The 16,735-nt window shown below is 41.9% G+C and overlaps 1 protein-coding gene across 1 annotated transcript; it reads left to right on the forward strand.

Annotated features, from left to right (window-relative positions):
* The first annotated feature begins 3,845 nt into the window (after positions 1-3,845).
* On the forward strand, positions 3,846-13,732 carry svopl (SVOP-like). The gene is made up of 16 exons (XM_035425015.1): positions 3,846-3,958; positions 4,667-4,801; positions 5,100-5,191; positions 6,008-6,106; positions 6,212-6,283; positions 6,517-6,641; positions 6,965-7,028; positions 7,543-7,668; positions 8,225-8,353; positions 8,446-8,519; positions 8,860-9,056; positions 9,979-10,090; positions 10,753-10,834; positions 11,369-11,458; positions 11,905-12,018; positions 12,578-13,732. The coding sequence occupies exons 2-16, from the start codon at positions 4,714-4,716 to the stop codon at positions 12,587-12,589; spliced, it is 1,476 nt and encodes a 491-aa protein (XP_035280906.1). The 5' UTR covers positions 3,846-3,958; positions 4,667-4,713; the 3' UTR covers positions 12,590-13,732.
* Positions 13,733-16,735: the final 3,003 nt, after the last annotated feature.

A 16,735-nucleotide genomic window follows, 5' to 3' on the forward strand; every position in this document is an offset into this window, starting at 1 on the left:
ACAGAATGCCATCTAAAGACCAAAAGAGAGGATTGGTGCCGGTTGGTACCCAGGGCAGTCATGGACGGGGCTTCAGATTTGGAGCTAAAGCTACTTTATATATAGTGTCCTTTTGGGGGAAACTTAGGTATTGAAAATTGGGTTTAATATTTATGAAAGAAATAATTTTTACTAATCAACGTGTTTGACTTTTTGAGTTAGTTCAGAGTTTAATGTTAAATGTGTTCAGCTAATTTGCTTGCTGTGTTGAAATAGCCTCGTCTTCTGGATGCTTCAAGTGATTAATGGGAAAGAAACAGCAACCTGGTCACAGGCATGTTTAATAAACACACAGCTGATTGGTCCATCTGGTTGGCTATTTGCATTGTAAAAGCTTACCTGGATAAGAAACGAACAAAAGAACAGCTTATCTCATCTATTTGGATGTTACCACAACTCACGTCACAGTAAGCCAAGTTGCTTGTGCGTTAATGTTTACACAGTCTTTTTCCGTGAATAAAGCCCCATGCTTCAAAATCTGAGGATGCGGCTGGTTTCATGTTGCCATTAGAAATGTGTTTCATTGATTAACCTTACTGTGTGTAGAAAGTCAGTTGTATTAGTCTGTTGTATTTTTTCTACATTTACACCTTTGCATGCAGCTCAGCACGGCAACATGCACACATTACCTGCTGATGACCAATCCGCAGGATCCCAGCCAAAGGAACTAACCTCACTCTTACCGTTTCCCCTGGGAGCGTCATTTACATGCACACTAATGTATCTCAGTTGCCTTATTCAGGTGTGCTCCTCTACAGCGATTTTTCATCTCAAAATGTAATGGAATTCATGCCATCATCTGTGCATTGTTGAAAATACTGGCTCTCAATACATTCAATACAGTTAATATGCTTATCTCTATGGAGGGTTAAGGTGGTAGGTAATGCACATGGGACACAATTACTATATGTGCTAGTTGTGTGGGTGTCACACAGCCACCATGGTGACAGTGCTGTTATGCAGTAGGTGTTTGCAGAATAACATCTAGAATGCAAGCAGAAGAATTGGATTATCATGTTTTTACTTCAAATTAAATTTAAAAAACTGCCATTGAGCATTTCTGTTTAGGGTAAATAGTTGTTTTGTTTTGTTTGTTTTGTTTTGTTTTGTTTTTTGTTTTGTTTTGTTTTGTTTTGTTTTGTTTTGTTTTGTTTTGTTTTGTTTTGTTTTGTTTTGTTTTGTTTTGTTTTGTTTTGTTCTGTTCTGTTTTGTTTTGTACCCAAAATCCCATTCCTTGTGGTTTTACATGGATGACACTTAATGACTCTATTTTAAAAAACTGAACCTAAAATATCAGGTAACTGGATTTGGCAAGACAGAGAATTAGGCCTACACAGCAGACCAAGAGCCCAGGACTAAGCATACATTCTATCCCTCCCCCACCCTCTCCTGATGTTTCTAAATCATCTACCTGACTCCTCCTTGCTACCTGATACCACCTTGCTCTCTCCCACGAGCTGGCCCTCGAGGCCGTCTGTTTACGAGAGAAGCCTTCACAGGAACACAGAAGAGAGACCCATTGTCGCTGCCCTAATTCCTTCCAGACCTATCTCGAGTTACAAAAGTGAAATATTAAATCTTAGTATCTCCCCAACATGCATTCTGTTGTTAATAAAGCAAGCTTAAATCAGGCAGCTGTTTCATAGGTTACTTACTGTCTTAACGACTACTTGTATTTTTATTTATTTTTATTTTTCCATAGATTGCGTTGTTGCCGTTCTCGTTGTTAGTGTTAATCAGTTTAACCATCAGGGTCCAAGTTGAACTATGCGGTTGTTCCCTGTACTTGGACCGGTACTTCTCTCTAGGGATTTCGTCATACTTGTTCCTGGTTATGGTTATACACTTTGTTGTACGTCGCTCTGGATAAGAGCGTCTGCCAAATGCCTGTAATGTAATGTAATGTAAAACAAAGCAAGCTGGAAAGCCATTTATTCCAAAGTTTTGCAAGGGTGTATGTAATTCTAACACTCAAAATCCTGCCTTTGTTCAACCATTTTGCATTGTTGTGCAGTAAATCCCCAGCATTTGCACTGATTTCTCACTGAGACTCTCTTAGCTTAAGGAATGAGCCTGCCTTTAGAAACCGGATCAGTGTCATTGTTGCCATGATGTCAGCATATTTCTCTCCCAAACTGGGACACTACAGATTTTTCTGTGTATGAGACGGGTAAGATGTAAGTTCAGGGCACTCCTCTTTCATACATGCAACCACTCCCTTCTCTTTTCCTATCAAGCCACTGACTTCAGATCTATCCCGATCATCAGTGATATTGGTTTATTCATCAATAGCTAAAACGATGTACGGTGAATTCTTTATGGTGAATTCTGAATGGCCTCAGCAACTTGTGAAATGACATCTTCAGCAAATACCTCTGTTCACTGCAGCAGGCCCTGGGCACAGTGGCCATATGTTTGGGTGCTAGATACAGACTATGCATTAACATCATCACCATGTGTTTATGTCATCTAACTATAATACTCTTCTTAGAATAACCAGGCACAACAAGGTATATCCAAGAAATAGGCTTTATTTCTGCAAAAAGAGTTCGGTACCTACACATAAACAAGATGGATAAGCCCAAACCGAAGAAATATTAAGCATAATTATATGTCTGATTGGTACATGGTACATACAAAAACATAAAGTAAGATTTAACAAAGAAAATGATTGGCTGTGTCTAGCCATATAACACGAATACTGAATAAACACATGGTGAACTTTTAGTCTTAAACCTGAAATAATTGTTTAGTCTTTATCTATCAGTTGCTTTCAGAGCCCTGGGCAGCATGGCGTCATAGCAGTTCTTCCCTGGCATAATGGCAGGAGGAAGGATAAGGAGGAAGGCCAAGCTCACCAGTTTGGACTTCTAGAAATGTATAAGAGACAGAGAAAAAGACAACACACATACACACACACACACACGTACATGTAATATGTCTAACTTTTTGTTGTCCTTGGGAGGTTCGGGGCCTGGAGACAGAGGGGCCCTGTTGTAAGGCCTAGGAAATTAATGTTGCACAGACTTCTAGTTATGCTAAAGAAGGCCTAAGAATTTAGTGTTGTACAGGCTTCTAATTATGCTAGAGAAAACACTCCTCCCTTCATGTGTTTACATCATCTAACTTTAAAACTAAAATGAAGAATACTGATTCCTGCAAACATGTCCCACAAGAAATCTTGGAACTGTTATTTTCCCACTACATTGATTACCCCTGCTAACTTTTGTGCAGAAGTGAACAGGAAGTACAAATTTTGGACTCCAACTGGTGGGCATATTGCTTCATCTTTCATTTATATTTATTCAGCACTTTGGATTTATGTACGTATTTATGTATACATTTTGGTAGGAAGAGCCCCACTGAGACCAAGGTCTCATTCACAGGGGAAATGAAACACGGACAACAGGTACAGAGATAAGGTCAGAGACATGGACAAGGCTTATAAGGCTGAATAGATATTCATAGGTTATAATAATAATAATAATTATTATTATTATTATTATTATTATTGTTGTTGTTGTTGTTGTTGTTGTTTCTATTAAAAATATTAAAAGCATGAGCACTCATTAGTCACCCTTCAGTGATTCTATTAATAACACAGTGAAAAAACTCCATACATGTCCATGATCACCAAAGGAAAAATAGGCGTTTTCTAGTATTTCAGGAACCTTACATTAAAAAATGAAATGGATCAAACATAATAGGAGGGTTAAAAATAATTCCAGTCAGAATTTCAGGTTTTGCTCAACTGCTTTGAGCTTCACAATATGCACCACACCCCTTTAAGAACACTACTAACTTCCTGGTTGTGTACAGGTGCATATTACCTTGAACGGCTTGAAAATCAGTAACCTCTTTGCCATGCCTCAAATATACACGATTTAACGAACGGATTTTGGGTTACTTGGGAATGCCGGTAAGTTTGCGCTTTCTATAGGCTACTCGGAAATATAATTTAAATATTTCACGTTTGCGTTTGCATTTACGTAGGGTAAAATTAATTAATTAACACATTTAGTTTTGAATTGACTGTTAGAGTACATTTGAACCCTCTTTGACTCATATAAACTTTTCACAGTTAAATTAACTCTAAAATGTTACTGTCTTGCCTACAATTATCCAAAGTCACTAGGCTACAATGACAATTCGAAGGATTATGATAAATGCATAGAAAAAGGCAGAAAACACGTTATTAAAACGTAGATTTGTAGTCAACGTTTTCTTTATTAAAAGCGAACACAACGGCTCTTTGAATATGAATGTTTGTCACCACGAATCTATTCACGCGAAATGTCTGTATGTACTTTATCTTGTATGATAGATATTTCAGTGAGAACTGTAGGGCATAGCTTTTGCGATTTCATTTTTAATGCTAGCCTGCGTGGCAGGTTAAGCAACATACCGGTGCCTACATGTCCACCGTAACTTCCCTGTAATTAAATATTACATGTTGTTGACAATCGTAGCCTAGTATTACTGTTCAGTTGAGAAAAGACGGAAACGAGACAACTGAAGTTTTATTTAAGCATAAGGACGTATTTCTGCCAATAGATGTGGACCAGCAAACAGTTTAATATCGTTAAGTTGCGTGTTCATCGATGTGAAGTCAGGATGGATTTTGTAGCCTAGGCAACGGGACCACCTTTCAACGTGGACAGAGAGAGTTCCATCATGAAGGAGCAGCTCGTGAGCGCCATACATCTGCAGGAAGTAGAACTGGAATATGTCAACGAAAATGCAACACCTGAGGAGCCGAAAGGTGATATTAAAAAGGACCGTCGCTAGAGGGGTGAAAGGTGTTGACGATTCTAGGGTCCCACAATATTCTTTCACGGGCCCAGAGCTCCTAGCCACGCCCCTGATATTAAATATTATATTGTTACATTATACTGATGGCCAATATGAAATCCGAATTTAGCGAGTAATGTTAGTCCTTTGCTGAAATTAACATGCCAACTATTTTACGTTACAGTGTTTATTGAAAGATTATTTCCACATTGATTATAGTTTTAAAATGTCCTTCTTGTGTGTGTTTTTATTAATGGGTCACTTTTCAGAGCGTAAAACGTACAGCGTTGAAGAAGCAGTTGAGACCATTGGCTTTGGGTGGTTTCACGTTCTCCTCTTCGTCATCATGGGCAGCGCCAATGTAAGTGCGACAGCCCAGACTAGGCTAATTAAATAAACCGCAGTTAATCTCGAAAAATTTTATTAGGCCTACAAGTTTTAAAGTGTGAATCTGTGGTATCTTGCCATTGTTGCATATTACTGGCATACAGTTATATATTACAATTATGCATTAGTTATTGTTATAAAGTGCTTCTAAGTAAGTGGAGACGTCAGGTATAACACATCCTGTGTGAAACTCATGTATTGTGCCATTTTAAGGCTTAGTTGTTTTACTTAAGGAATTAGGCTTTCTGAAACCTGGGATCTGTGTAAAAGAACGTAATGCAGCTGTTGCTTAGTTTTTTTTCAACACTATCTGCTTTGTTACTTTGGTTCTGACAAAAAAGTGATTCCACATTTACACTCTAACAGGAAGTGCCTGGAATTCGTGTGCAGACCTACTGTACATACATACATGCGTGCGTGCGTGCGTGCGTGCGTGTGTGTGTGAGTAAGTGAGTGTACGTGTGTTTGCATGTGTTTGTGAGTGTACAAGATGTTTGCATAAGTCTGCTCTTACAGCATGAAGAGCTGTCTGATTGTGTATTGTGTGTATGTGTGTTGTATAGAATGTAAAGGCCTTTTGAGTGTGTGTATTTGTGTGCTTGATTGTGTGTGAGTTTTATAGGTTGTAGAGGCCCCTTGTGTGTGTGTGTGTGTGTGTGTTTTATTGTATGTGTCTGTTTTGTGTATTTGTGTGTTGTGTACAGTAGATTGCAGAGGCTATTTGAGTGTGCATATGTGACTATGTGTGTGTCTGAGTGTGAGGATTTGACTGTGTTTGTATCTTATATAGATTATAGAGGCCATGGAGATCATGCTACTGGCTGTGCTGTCACCAGAAATCCGTTGTGAATGGCGTCTGCAGGACTGGCAGGTGGCGCTGGTTTCCACGGTGAGAAATGTGTCCAATTGAAGCTCAGATACAGTGAGCTCCATAATGTTTGGAACAAAGAGTAGCCATAATAGTGAGCTGATTTGTGCTAGTTTATTCTTTTAGATGGTGTTCCTTGGGTTCATGGTCTGTGGGGCGTTCAGTGGATATATAGCTGACCGATATGGACGCTGGAAGGTTAGTGTTCCACTATTCACCTGTAATTCTTGTTTTATCCACTGGGTGTCAGTGTAGATCACAGACATGCATGGAAATGTGTTTCCTTACAGATATACTGTTTGAGGTGCACACTCTTCTGCCCGTCTGTGTGTACTCTAACAGAATGACATGAATAATATGAAATGCATGTCATACATTTTAAAAGAAAAGTTTTTTTTTAATTTTGCAATGTTGTCATTGATGTGGAACAGGTGGTGTTTGGCGGTTTTGTGTGGTCCGCGTACTTCTCCCTGCTCACTTCTTTCTCACCGTCCTATGGCTGGTTCATCTTCCTCCGCAGCATGGTTGGCTGTGGGATAGCTGGGGCCTCGCAAGGGTGAGAGTGTGTTAGCTGCACTGAACTGTTCATTGTTTAGCGGTCTTATCCTTACCCTTAGATTAGCCCAGTGCTAAGACCGTTTGCACTATCCTCAGGCTGTTAGCATTGCGATCAGGCTGTTGGACCAGCACTAAAACCATTAGCATTATGCTCAGGTCGTTAGAATTTTGCTCAGGCTGTTAGACCAGAGCTAAAACTGTTAGCACTGCACTGAAGCCATTAGCCTATTATACACCTTTATACATCCTTAGCCCACTTGGACTACATGATATTCCCCTTGGTACTGACATGTCCCTGAATAATTTCTCTTTTTCCTTCAGATATATTTTAAAAACAGAATTCATTCCTGCGAAGTATAGAGCTTATTTACTCCCACTGGCCTCGGTGAGTGAGAACAATCAGCATTGAAAGGCACAGATTTGTGTGTGTGTGTGTGTGTGTGTGTGTGTGTGTGTGTGTGTTTGTGTTAGTGTGTATGTGCGTAGGTATATGCCTCTTTGTGCATGTATGCATACGTACATGTATCTGTGTGTCTGTGGCTAGTTTGTGTATGTGTGTGTGTTTTTAGCTGTGCATGTTTGCATGGATATATGTTTGTGCGCTCTAGTGTGAGTGTGTGTATTAGTATGAGAGTAGATGTGCGTATGCTTAATTGTGTTACAGTGTGTTGCTCTGAATGTCGATAAGTCAATGAAGACTGCGAATATAAAGCATATCTCAATTTCTGAGATTTTTACTATATCTGTAATTAGATGTCATGTGGAGAGTATATAATGCGTCTTTTTTTTTGTGTGTCTTCGTTTTGAATTTTTTGAGGGCTGGATTATGGTTTATATAAGAGGTCAATGAGCAGTTGAAAGTAGCCGGGGCTTGTGGGTAACAGCCTGTCTCCTCACAGATCTTCTGGATGGCGGGCTCCATGCTGATCATCATCCTGGGCATGACCGTGGTGCCCGTCCTGGGCTGGCGGTGGATGATCCGGCTGTCAGTCCTCCCCAGCCTCATTCTCATCGTGCTCTTCCAGGTCTAACCGCTCAGGGACGCACTTGCACACATTTTTGCCTTTAAATTTGTTTAACCTTGTTGACCTTATTTTATCCTGAGAGCCCATAGGAGTAAAATTGCATTTTTAACAGAAACTGCAAATACGTACAACAACAAAAAAAAATACACAGAGAAGGATTCTGTCATTAGAACAGTGCACCTGATGATTTAAGACAATGACATTCCTCGGAGTGGTTTGTGCACTGATTTATTATTATTATTATTATTATTATTATTATTATTATTATTATCAATAACAATAATAGTACTACTCTGGCCTCTGAACTAGCATGTTTTTCCCAGGAGCACGTGGGTTCCCAAATTTAGGAGCATACTAATGTAGCCCAATTAGTAGGTGTGCTCTTAAATGATTTATTCTAGTTGGCACACATCAATTTTCAGGAGCAGGTGCTAGTACGACGATAGCACTGTAGAGCTCCGCTACTGCCAATAATAATAATAATAATAATAATAATAATAATAATAATCTAGTGGCCAGCAGCGATGTTTATGCCTGCGTCCGTCTGTCCCTCCAGTTCATCCCCGAGTCGGCCCGCTTCAACGTGTCGGCGGGGAACGTGGCGGGCGCGGTGGCGACGCTCCAGCGCATCGCCAAGATGAACCGCTCCTCCCTGCCGGAGGGGGACCTGGCGGAGCCCGTCCTGGTGCGCCATTAAAACTCCGCCGAGCGCCGAAGGCTTCCGCTGGCCGTTTGAGAACCTAGAACCTGATGTGTGCTCTCGCTGTTTGTTTGCAGAACGACAGGGGAAGCTTTTACGTTCTCGTGAGCTCCACGTTCAGAAGGACGTCGGTTCTCATGTGGTATTCATGGTATTCACCTGCTTTTTCCTCTACATAAACAAATGGCATTATGAAACTTTGCGTTTAACCTTTTGTAATGGGCAGCAGACAGTCCACCATCCTTTCATTCACCATACTTTTGCTTTAATCAGACTGGTAGTGCTGTATTGAGGCTGTATCTGAGCAGTGTAGACCGTAAATGCATTTTACAAACTAGAGTCAACTGAACTGATATTGGAAAGTGTTTATAACTAAATTACTAAAAAAAAAAAAACGACTTATTTTGAAAGTTAAAGACCTCAGCTGGTCTCGGTTTTTACGTGAAGTTTTTGTCAGCGTTTTGTTTAACCCGGTCCTCTGCTGGCCCAAGGTTCGTGGCATCCTTCGCCTACTACGGCTCCGTCCTGAGCAGCTCGGAGCTCCTGGAGAAGAACCTGCTGTGCATCAGGGACCCAGACCCGGAGCACCACGTCAAGCATGTCCAGGAGGGGGCGCGGTGCTACTGCATCCCGTTCGGCATGGCCGATTACCAGACCCTGCTCATCAGCTGCTTGGGAGAGGTGGCACGTGAGTAACAAGAACCACAAACCCACTGCATATTACTGCTGAGCCTAGTCAATACTGCTATTGCAACTGTTATTACATAAATACCACTTCTTATTACTGCTAAGGGCTGTCATAAAGCCTAGTCACTACTGTTGTTACATAAATACCACTGAGTATTACTGCTGAGGGCTGTCATTGAGCCTAGTCATTAATGTCATTACTACTGTTATTACATAAGTACCACTGCGTATTACTGCTGAGGGCTGTCATAAAGCCAAGTCATTACTGTCATTACTACAGTTAAAATACCACTGCTTATTGCTGCCGAGGACAGTCATTGAGCATAGTCATTACTGTTATTACCAGTGTTATTGCATAAATCCCACTGTCTGTTGTTATCGTTGTGGGCTGTGAGCTGTCATAGAGGGTTGTGAGCTGTCATAGAGCCTAGTCACATCAAGACTACCATAAAATATACTTGATTTTTATTTTTTTTTTTGGGGGGGGGGTGAGGTGAGGTTGGTGCCTCATTGTGTTTAGGGTTAGACAAGGTAGTGCTTAATTCATGGTCTTGTATTAACTCCTTATTGTGACAGTGCAGCCCCTACAGTATGCCACATGAGCGGCTGTAGGTTCGCCCAGAAAGGGAGGGGTATAGTCAACAGGATTGTCCTCGTCTCCTTGTGCACCAGCATTATGGTTGACCAGAGACCTGCAGTTTATCTGATGCCAGCTGCGCATGCTGTGCATTCCTCTGGTGCAGTGGCTGTGCAGCTCAGCTCGGAGTTTGAAACCATGAAAATAATTACTCCAGACAAACTGAGAGAATACAGGATTTCAATGATATTGAAGCAGAGCTTAAACAGCTATTTTGAATGGAGTTTCTGTTGTTTTGTACATGTGATCTGTGAACACAGAAGACTCTGTGATTTTCGTTTTGCAGTCATTCCACTGAACATAGCCTTACTGAACGTTGTGGGGCGGAAATACAGCTTGGTCATCTTACAGCTCAGCTCAGGGGTCTTCTTCATGCTGGTCAACATCTGCTCTACCATGTAAGCACTGCATCACCCACACAATGCTATTAACCGATTTGACAACAGTCTTCGTACTGACGGTAGAGTGTAATACAGGTGAACACCAGGCAAGCTGTGTCTGTACTGACAGTAGAGTGTAACGCAGGTGAACATCAGGCAGCCTGTGTCAGTACTGACAGTAGAGTGTAACGCAGGTGAACATCAGGCAGCCTGTGTCAGTACTGACAGTAGAGTGTAATACAGGTGAACAGCAGGCAGGCTGTGTCAATACTGACAGTAGAGTGTGATACAAGTGAACAGCAGGCAGGCTGTCTGTACTGACAGTAGAACGGAAGACTGTGTCAGTACTGACTTTAAAATGTGATACATGTGAATATCAGGCAGGCTGTGTCAGTACTGACAGTAGAGTGTAATTCAGGCGAACAACAGGCAACCTGTGTCAGTACTGGTGGGTAGGGGCAACATAGCTCAGGAGGTAAGAGCGGTTGTCTGGCAGTCGGAGGGTTGCTGGTTCGATCCCCGCTCTGGGCGTGCCAAAGTGTCCCTGAGCAAGACACCTAACCCCTAAATGCTCTGGTGAATGAGAGGCATCAATTGTAAAGCGCTTTGGATAAAAGCGCTATATAAATGCAGTCAATTTACCAATAAAGTACTGACGGAAGAGGCTTCCTCCTCCCCAGGTTTGGCTTCACAGTGCTGCTCTTCCTGATCCGGTCCCTGGTCTCCATGAATTTCAGTGTTGTTTATCTTTATACTGCGGAGGTGGGTGCCCAAGTGCAGTAGAGCTACCTGTGCACAGACACACTCAGAGTCCTTACCTCTGTACAGACCCACTCAGAGTCTTTACCTGTGCACAGACACACTCAGAGTCTTTACCTGTGCACAGACACACTCAGAGTCCTTACCTCTGTACAGACCCACTCAGAGTCTTTACCTGTGCACAGACACACTCAGAGTCTTTACCTGTGCACAGACACACTCAGAGTCCTTACCTCTGTACAGACCCACTCAGAGTCTTTACCTGTGCACAGACCCACTCAGAGTCTTTACCTGTGCACAGACACACTCAGAGTCCTTACCTGTGCACAGACACACTCAGAGTCCTTACCTCTGTACAGACCCAATCAGAGTCTTTACCTGTGCACAGACACACTCAGAGTCCTTACCTCTGTACAGACCCACTCAGAGTCTTTACCTGTGCACATACATACTCTTAGTCTTTACCTGCGTGCAGACACACTCAGAGCCTTTACCTGTGCACAGACACACATAGAGCTTTTCTCCTGACTTTTGCAGGTGTATCCCACTGCCGTGCGATCCATAGGACTGGGCGTCTGCACTTCCTTTAGCCGAATTGGGGGCATGATCGCACCTTTCATTGCTCAGGTATGCACATCTTTTCATTTCACCAACACATCTACACCTCGCCAATTCACCTCACTCCCGCTGAATACTGCTTCCAGAACACAACTACATCTCGCAGCTGCCGCCCATTAAATGCAGGCTACTTCCAAACACCCTGACCTGATGAAGCTCCCCAAGGATCGAAAAGTTGTCTGTTTCGCACAATGGAAGTATGTGGGTCGAAGCTACGGGAGTTGCGAGTTCTGCTTGTATTTACTTTCAAACAGCTGCCAAACCACTGCCTTCACAGGCTGCACTGCTGGAATGCACATCACAGAGTAGTTCTTTTAATTCCACGAAAAGACTTTTGAGTGCCTGTTTCATTCAGGGGGGTGTGTCTTTCTGTCTGATGCACATGTCTGCCGGGCATGTCTCGCAGTCTGATATGGGTAGGTCTGAGGGGCGTGTCTGATGGTTGTGTTTTCCAGGTGTTGATGTCCAGGTCAGTGCTGCTGGCCCTGTTGCCATTCTCCATATCCTGCTTCCTGTGTGCAGGAGGAGCCCTCCTGTTGCCCATAGAAACCAGAGGACGAGCCCTACTGGTAGGTCAAAGGCCAACACCCCAGCAGGAAAATGTGTGGGCTACAATCAGCATTTAGGCTTATCTTAGGTTGTTATTAACCTGCGGACACACAGGAAAAATTCAGAGCTGTGCTTATTTATTCCATGTGCATTTACTCCTATAGCAATGCATTTACACATATTGCAATGCATTTACACATATAGCAATGCATTTACTCCTATAACAATGCATTTATATATATAGCTGTGTTCCCTCCTATAGCAATGTCTCTACACATATAGCAATGCATTTCCTCCTACAGAAATGCATCTACAGATATAGCAATGGATTTAGTCCTATTGCAGTACATCTGCATATAGTAATGCATTTACTCTTATAGCCAGGCATTTACTCCTATTCCAGTGAATTTACACATAGCAATGTAATTAAGCCTACAGCAATTAACACCATGATACAAGGCTTGCAACTAAGATTTTGACTTCATGTGAGGCTTTTTAAAAATATTTTTTGTGTTTGTATGCTGGTGTGAATAGGTCTTGTCTTGGAGATAAATTTGCTTGTTATTTTTATTTTTCTAGCAAAGCTCATGACCCGAACCAAATCAACAAAGAGGACGGAATACTTCTTCAGCCATAAATACAGCATAATTGAAAGTTTATTAATTTAAGCAAAAGCATCCATTGTCTGAGCAGTTGGACATTTGTTTACAAGTGGAAACTGAACATCGAAGACGGACTTCACCTCAGAGGTCCTTGGCACTTTAATATTGGTGTTGGTGCACTGCATAGGAGGGTATATGTGTCCTGTAAGAATCCTGGAAGCTAACACAGGCTAACTGCAATTTCAAAAATTCACACGTGCCTGTTCTAGTTTTGATTTTATTGGCATGGAACTGCATGACTTCGAGCTGCATGTTCGCAGGAAGTGATGTCATGCCATGCCATAGTTTTCTTCAGTGTGCATATGAAACACAAAATATGAGGCATTATGCAGACATGAATGTGTGACAGGCTAACTATGAACCTTCTCTGCCTCTTTAAAGGGGTTATTGGAACAAAGGACCCAAGGCGTATGTACAACAATGCAACAGTGGGTTGCTTCACAGTCCCAATGGCAAGAACAAATCATTTGAAATAAAGAGAAATGCACAGAGAAATTAACATTCGGAATACCATACCTACTCAAATCGTAAAGAGAAATAAAAATTATTTTAAAAAAAAAGTGTACTCTGAGATGACTGATGAATGGTTGTGACTGATTAATATCATAAATGTGAAGATCATGTGATCTTGCATTTATGTATCTTTAATTATATTTTTATTTCCATGTTTTATGTATGTATATGTCTTTAAGCATCTATACATGCGCTGTATTTTATTCTGTTTTGTGTTCTTTGTGGACCCCTGAAAAAATTGCTGTAGCAGGTAATGGGGATGCGAACAAACAAACAAAAAAGGGTTATGCATTAATATACGCAAATGTAACCCATGGGTATGTTTAAACACACAACCATACATGGTGCTACTTGACCTCATCTATCTGTAAAAATGAAAGGTTTGAAACAAAATCTTGCAGAATATTCACAGTGTGATTTCATTGCTGTTTCTGATATCTTAGACAGTCAAGTCAACTTGGATGTGTACCAATGTGACTATACAACAAACTGTTCAAACTGGGATTTCTCAAAGATTTGATTTATTATTTGAAAATAATAAAATTAAATGGTATTCCTATGTTTTGGAAAGCAGACTATTATTGCAGTTATATTTTGAGGCTAGGATTGGACTACAGTTAAGGTTGGAGGAGTTAGGGTTAGATTACAGTTTGGGTTGGGGGTTAGGTCTAGAGTACAGTTTGGGTTTGGGGATTAGGGTCAGATTACAATTTGGGAGAGGAGGTTTACATTAGATTACAGTTTTGGTTGGGAGTTATGGTTAGATTACAGTTTGGGTTGGGGGTTTGGGTTGATTACAATTTGGGTTGGTGGGTTTGGATTAGATTACAGTTTGGATTGGGGGGTTAGGGATAAAGCGGGGTGTTGGCTGAGCCCATTTTGAAGAGGGACAGAGCGCACTAGCAGGGGGAGGAGCCAAAGGCCTCTCTCACAATGAGTGACAGATCTCTGATCTCCTCACTGCTCATAAGCTCTTTAACTCTGGCTCCTTTCCCCAGCATTTTTCAGCAGGCAGGATTATGCCGGTGTGTGACTTTGAACCCAACTGTGCTAGTGCAGCACTTACAATATGGCTGTCTAGTTGTGTTTTAATCAGTGGACAAGGTAAAACTGCATGGCTTTACACCTCGTGTACATTCTGTGGGATGTATTATACCTCTGTTTTTCATTTAGGTTGTTTATTTGCTTGCCTTCAAATACCTTCGACTATTATTCAATGTAATTTATATGAATTAATACTATAATCAGTTCCGCTTTATGATTACTCCTTTCTGGGGAAAAAATTAAGTCACAGAAGTTACTTTCTCACTTGAGTCAAAGGCAGAAGGTTGGTGATCCTGGTGTGTGTGTCATAATGCGCTCGGTGATGCTGGTAGGTACTGGCTGTTAACCCTCTGTTCCAGTGTCCAGGTCAGGGAGTTGAAAGAGATCCACAGGTGGTACCTCACCCCCAGGTAATAATCCTTCCTGTGTGTCTCGTTGGCCTGGCAGCACGAGGGTTAATCTGGCTTACAGAGGTAGGGGGAGGAGTCTCATATGACTAGGGAGGTCCTCCTTCTGATCTTAGAGAAAAGAAGGAGAGAGACAGAGAGAAGCATGGAGAAAAGAGTGAGGGGGGACAGATGGAGAGAAGCGGAGATGTCAGTGTTCTGCTGCAGCCCCTGGGCTGCAGACCTCCTTACGGCTCCTTGTTGCTTCGGTGAAAAGGGAGAACAGGTTGTGAGACAGCCATGAAAGACAAACACGAGTCCTCTGAGTAAGTAGCATTAACCTAACCCCAAACCTTAACCCATTCCCCTCTGTGTACTATGAAACAGACACACTGCGTGTGCATGTGTGTGTGTGTGTTTCTGTTAATGTCTGTGTGTGATGGTGTATGTCTGAGCATGTGTGTTGGCGGGTGTGTATGATAGTGTCAGCATGAAGGTGTATTTTGCTGTACACTACTGTGGCTGGATGAGTTATTTGCATTCTCTGGCTCTCTCAGCTCTACAGGTGTGCAGCAGGTTGTTTATAGGGCCTATAAGGAATGCTGCTACACAGAGAAAGTTTGTTATTGCTGGATGGTGAATTACTTTCCCAAGTTTTTCATGAGGCTGTAAGCAGAACCATTAAAACCATGTGACAGAGCAGAAAGCATGTGGGGCCCATAGTATGACACTGTGTGATTTTTACAGCGTGTCCTGCTTTGGACAGGTTTCAGTCATCCTCCTCCTAGTATCAGATGTTCCACATTCCTTTGCTGCGTTTTCCTTTATCTCCTCTGCCATGTTCACTAAGGAATGTAGATTCTCAAATGCTGAGGTCAGTAGCTGAAAACACTGAATATCTGGCTTGGTGCTGCTGCACTGGGTCACATGAAACCCTTGTAGTCTTCAGTGTTGTTGGATTGTGGCTGCTTACATTTTGGAGATCATGAGTAAATGAGTCAGACAAGGCAAAAAAAAAACCTGCTGTACTTGTTTTTGTTTGCCTTCCTTTACTGTGAAGTCAAAGAGCATCTGAGCCGGGCACAGGTGTTCTTTAATGAGCCAAGGCTTAAGCATCCCAATAAAGCCTGCAAGTCACATGGGCTAATGTCACACACACACACACACACACACACCGATAGTTGACAGCTGACCTCACAACACAAAGCAATGGGCCATGGGACCCACTCTTCGGAACCCACTCTTGGGACCCAACCCCTTGGACCCAACCCCTGGGAACAGAGACCCCTGTGAGCCAGGCTGTGACAATGGTGATATGAATTACATGCCTCCATTATATTCCAGAGTTGGCTGGAGGTGGGGGGGAGTTGTGGTCAATTTGTGCTGAATTCAAATGCCTCAACTTATTTGTTGCAAGTTTTATTAAATGCTTGGTGATCTGCATTGTCCCAAATAAGCTGGTAAAATCTGTAAAACATGACATTTGGCAAGATTTGCTCCCAGAAAAAAAATCATTGGATAAACAAAGCAAGTCAGACTTTGCTCCAGATCTGATGTAGTTCTGGATTTCATTCAAAGCAGCCAATCATCTTTGATCTACTCTTTGCATAAACAGATCCTACAGCATATATTTTCCTATTCAGTGGGCACTCTTCAACAAAAATTCAGATTGATGTTCAGTATGGTGTGATCCCTGCAGCATAACTTTCAGACACCATGTTCACTTTTAGAACAAGAATTTTATGGACAGGAGATGGAAGGGGTGCTCCTGTCATTCCCGGTCAGATAACCAATCAAGGCATGTGAAAAAAAATTTCACCACCCAACCAAAGTGGCCTATTCAGTTAGGAGTCTGAAGGTTTCTTGATTGTGTGTTGATTGCCCTTGAATTTAAATAATGTCATCCTCTTGGCATGGACTAGCACTGAGGTTTTCTCAACATCATGATGTGCAAAGAAAATACCGTAGGCCCAGAGTGCTGGAAGCTACTTCTGATGATATTAACATCAAACAGGTCACAACTGATCAGAATTATTGTCTGTATACTCAAGCCTCATCCGTCAAGGGTATGTTTCAAAAAAGGAATTTTTCTCTGTTTTTGGACCAACTACTTCTGAAATGATTCCAGCACA

The sequence above is a fragment of the Anguilla anguilla genome, chromosome 7 (assembly GCF_013347855.1).
Source record: "Anguilla anguilla isolate fAngAng1 chromosome 7, fAngAng1.pri, whole genome shotgun sequence".
Classification (NCBI taxonomy): domain Eukaryota; kingdom Metazoa; phylum Chordata; class Actinopteri; order Anguilliformes; family Anguillidae; genus Anguilla; species Anguilla anguilla.

What these genes read in the sequence shown, in the direction of transcription:
- svopl (XM_035425015.1), top strand. Translation starts at nt 4,714, where the DNA reads ATGAAGGAGCAGCTCGTGAGCGCCATACATCTGCAGGAAGTAGAACTG. An exon ending in ACCTGGCGGAGCCCGTCCTG is followed by an intron (nt 8,354 to 8,445) that starts GTGCGCCATTAA and finishes GTTTGTTTGCAG; the next exon opens with AACGACAGGGGAAGCTTTTA. An exon ending in TCGCACCTTTCATTGCTCAG is followed by an intron (nt 11,459 to 11,904) that starts GTATGCACATCT and finishes TGTGTTTTCCAG; the next exon opens with GTGTTGATGTCCAGGTCAGT.